This window comes from Octopus bimaculoides, chromosome 22 (assembly GCF_001194135.2).
Source record: "Octopus bimaculoides isolate UCB-OBI-ISO-001 chromosome 22, ASM119413v2, whole genome shotgun sequence".
Taxonomy (NCBI): domain Eukaryota; kingdom Metazoa; phylum Mollusca; class Cephalopoda; order Octopoda; family Octopodidae; genus Octopus; species Octopus bimaculoides.
The window spans coordinates 30,658,710-30,662,413 of NC_069002.1; the positions used below are offsets into that span (position 1 = coordinate 30,658,710).

General features: G+C 43.0%; 1 protein-coding gene across 1 annotated transcript in view; it reads left to right on the plus strand.

Annotated features, from left to right (window-relative positions):
• LOC106873494 (uncharacterized) overlaps window positions 1-3,704 on the plus strand; it is a 50,840-nt gene that overhangs the window by 37,725 nt on the left and 9,411 nt on the right. Inside the window, exon 8 of the mRNA XM_014920879.2 lies at window positions 1,663-1,733. Within this exon, the coding sequence (XP_014776365.2) occupies window positions 1,663-1,733 (71 nt within the window). The remainder of the gene's footprint in view (window positions 1-1,662; window positions 1,734-3,704) is intronic.

Genomic DNA, 3,704 nt, shown 5'->3' on the forward strand with positions numbered 1-3,704 from the left:
TATATATATGTTTGTGTGTCTGTGTTTGTCTCCCCCACACACACCATTGCTTGACAACCGATGCTGGTGTGTTTACGTCCCTGTAACTTAGCGGTTCGGCAAAAAGAGACCGATAGAATAAGTACGAGGCTTACATAGAATAAGTCCTGGGACCAACAATGGTCCCTGGGTTTCATTGGTCCCCAAGCAGCCAAAAACGTTCAGTAAGGGGTTTCATGGATGATCTTACAGTATGGGCTAGAATAAAGTTTAAGCCCGAGAAATCAAGGAGTATGGTGATCAGGAGAGGCAAATTGACAAATAGAATCAAGCTGCAAGTGCACGGAGAGGCCATCCCTTCAATATTGGAAAATCCAGTTGGATACTTTGGAAAGAGGTTTGACGATTTGCTCTCAGACAGAAGCAATGACACTAATGCTGTGAAGCAAGCAGAGAAGCGGCTGAGGAGGACTGAAAGATCAGGGCTTCCAGGAAAATACAAGGAATGGTTCTACCAACACAGACTGCTTCCTAGACTCGTGTGGTTATTGACAGAGTATGAGATTCCAGTGACAAATACCTCCAAACGTGACTAGGTGTCCCTACAAGTTTCACTTCAATAGGCCTGTACATAAGATCAGGGCAGCTATAACTTCCCCTGTCATTCATGGTGGAGGAATTCAAAGTCGTGAAATGTAGAGTTGCAATTATGTAGAGGAACTTGGAAAATGAGTGTGTCAGACATGCAAGTATTACCACAAAGTCTGGGTGAAAGTGGGTGACCAGCACCACAGGTGCACAGGGTGAAAGCATGCTGCAGCTACGTGACATCATGCAGGGGTTGGTAGGGTCTCGATTCTTCCTATTTCCAACAATGGAAGAAGGCAGACATCAAGGAGAGGAAGGCCGTGGTCCCAGCAGAAGTGCAGAACTGGGAGGAAGAAAGAAGAAGGTTGAGTTGTAGAGTTGGTGTTTTGGGGTGCCTGGACTAAATGGGACCTCTCCAAGAAGGTCATATGGACAGACCTGTGGAGACTAGAACCTTTCTGTATCTCTTTCTTGCTGTAGACAATGTATGATACGTTCCCAATGTCAACAAACCTGCACAGATGGGATTTGAGTGCAGACCAGCCATATAGACTTTGTGAAGAAAAGGCACCCTGCACACATCTTATCAGGGGACAAAATAGCACTTACTTAAGGGAGATACAAGTGACTCCACAACAAGGTGCTTGCAACACTCACCCACATCCTGGAGAAGGAAAGGCTCAACTAACATCATCATCATCATTATCATCATCATCATAATAATCTTTTCTACTATAGGCACAAGGCCTGAAATTTGAGGGAGGGGATAATCGATTACATTGACCCCCAGCACATAGCTAGTACTTAATTTATCAACCCCAAAAGGATGAAAGGCAAAGTCGACTCAGAGCATAGCGACAGGTGAAATACCGCTAAGCATCTCATCCGGCATGCTAACGATTCTGCCAGCTCGCCGCCCTCATCATCATCATCATCATCATCATCATCATCATCATCATCATCATCATCATCATCATCATCGCCATGATCATAATAAATGATAACAAAAATCTCTTACTAAATATTCTATAATGTAATGTGTGTGATGTCATATATTTAATGATTGTTAATTAATATCTCGTTTGTCTGTTGCAGATCAAGCTGACTCAAGCTCACAAGCCTGCCGCACCTGGTATAAAGCGGAACGAGTAGTTATGATGTACAAGGTGAGAGGCATAGCACATTATAAATTGAAGCTATTAAACTGAGTAAAACATCTTCCTGTCCCCTGGGGGTATATACAGGTTTGAAATTTTGGTACAAGGCCAGCAATTTAGGGGAAAGAGTTTCGCTGATTACATCGACCCCATTGTCCTACTGGTATTATTTTATTGACCCCGAAAAGATGAGAGACAAAATTGACTTTGGCGGAATTTGAACTCAGAATATAAAGATGGAAAAAATTTTAAGCATCTCATCTGGCCTGCTAACGATTCTACCAGCTTGCCACCCTTCTGAGGGTATATGCTGAGTGTGGGTGTTGGGTGGTCACTGGGGAAATGTACACTACAGTGTATAACTATATAACGAATGAATGAGTGGAGGTGATGGGTGACAATGAGGGTGGTGGATGATGCTGAAAGTAGTGAGTGGCATTGTGGGTGGGGGATGGAAATTGAGGATTGGGTATGGTAGGGACAGTATGGTATATAATGAATAAGGGGGTGTGGAACATCAGGATATAGTAATTAATGAGGGGCTTTGGAACATCAGGGTTTCAATCAGGGTGGTAAGTGGTAGGAATATCACAGAGTGGGAGCGTGACATTTAATTTTGTCTATTTACGTTCTGGGTTCAAATTCTGCTGAGGTCGACTTTGCTGTTTATCCTTCTGGGGTAAATAAAATAAAATGCCATCTAAATATTGAAGCCAACGTCATTGACTAAGGGTCACCCCCACACTTAATTTTAGGTCCGGACATTGGGCAAAATGCCTTGTGGAATTTGTTACAGGTTTTTACATTCTGAGTTCAAATCCCACCAAGGTCAACATTACCTTTCAATCTTTTGGGGGGCCAATAAAACAAGGTCCAAGTTGAGTTCTGGAATCAATGGTACTGACTGACTCCTCCCCACCTGTTTCAGGCATTGGGGCTATGCTAGATACAGAGGAACAGAGGGTTAACTGAGTGAGGTGTGAATATCATGTAGGTTGAGGTCAGAGGGCTAACTGAGTCAGATGTATGGGGTTAACATGTAAATTAGGGAGAGAGGGTTAATTGATGAGATGTGAATATTATGTAGGTTGAGGTCAGAGGGTTAACTGAGTCAGATGTATGGGGTTAACATGTATCTTGGGGAGAGAGGGTTAACTGGATGTTTGTGGATAATATGCATAATTGGACAGAGGGTTAATTGGGTGAGATGTGTATTGATTATATGTAGACGGGGAAAGAGGGTTAACTGGGTGTGGTGTGTGCGCTGATAATGTGTAGATAGGGCCAACTTTACCTTTCAATCTTTTGGGGGCTGATAAAACAAGGTCCAAGACAAGCTCTGAGATCAGTGGTACTGATTGACCCCTCCCCACAAGTTTCAAGCATTGTGAGTATGCTAGATGCAGAGAGTTAACTGAGTGAGGTGTGAATATCATGTAGGTTGAGGTCAGAGGGTTAACTGGTTCACATGTACAGGGTTAACATGTAAATTGGGGAGAGAGGGTTAACTGGGTGTGATTTGTGTTGATAATGTGAAGTTGAAACTGCTGTTGGGAGTCAGTGGTTTGAAGACAAAATATAGAATGTTGCCGTTTGGTATGGAGTCTAGAAAAGAGTAGAAAGTGTTGAAATGTTCAGCACAGACTGAAGAGTGAAGGGGGGGGGGGAAGAGAGAAAAAAAAAGGAGGGATATACACAGACAGTAAGTGAGAAAAGGCAAATAGAGAGAGAGAGTGAGAGGCACACAGTAAAGGAGAGTGAGGCAGAGGAAGTGAGATGATAGGGAGAGAAAGACAGTAAGGCAAAAAGAGAAAGAGAGAGGGACATAGTAAGAGTAAGTGAGGTAGAGAGAAAAGCACAGAGAGAGAGAGAGAAGTGAAGGGCAGAGTCTAAAATGGAATTTGATCATTTTGTTATTCTCGGTGTTCACTTGGGGAATTTTCCTGATCCCAAAACAAAGTTTATCTCTCTTTCTCTCTC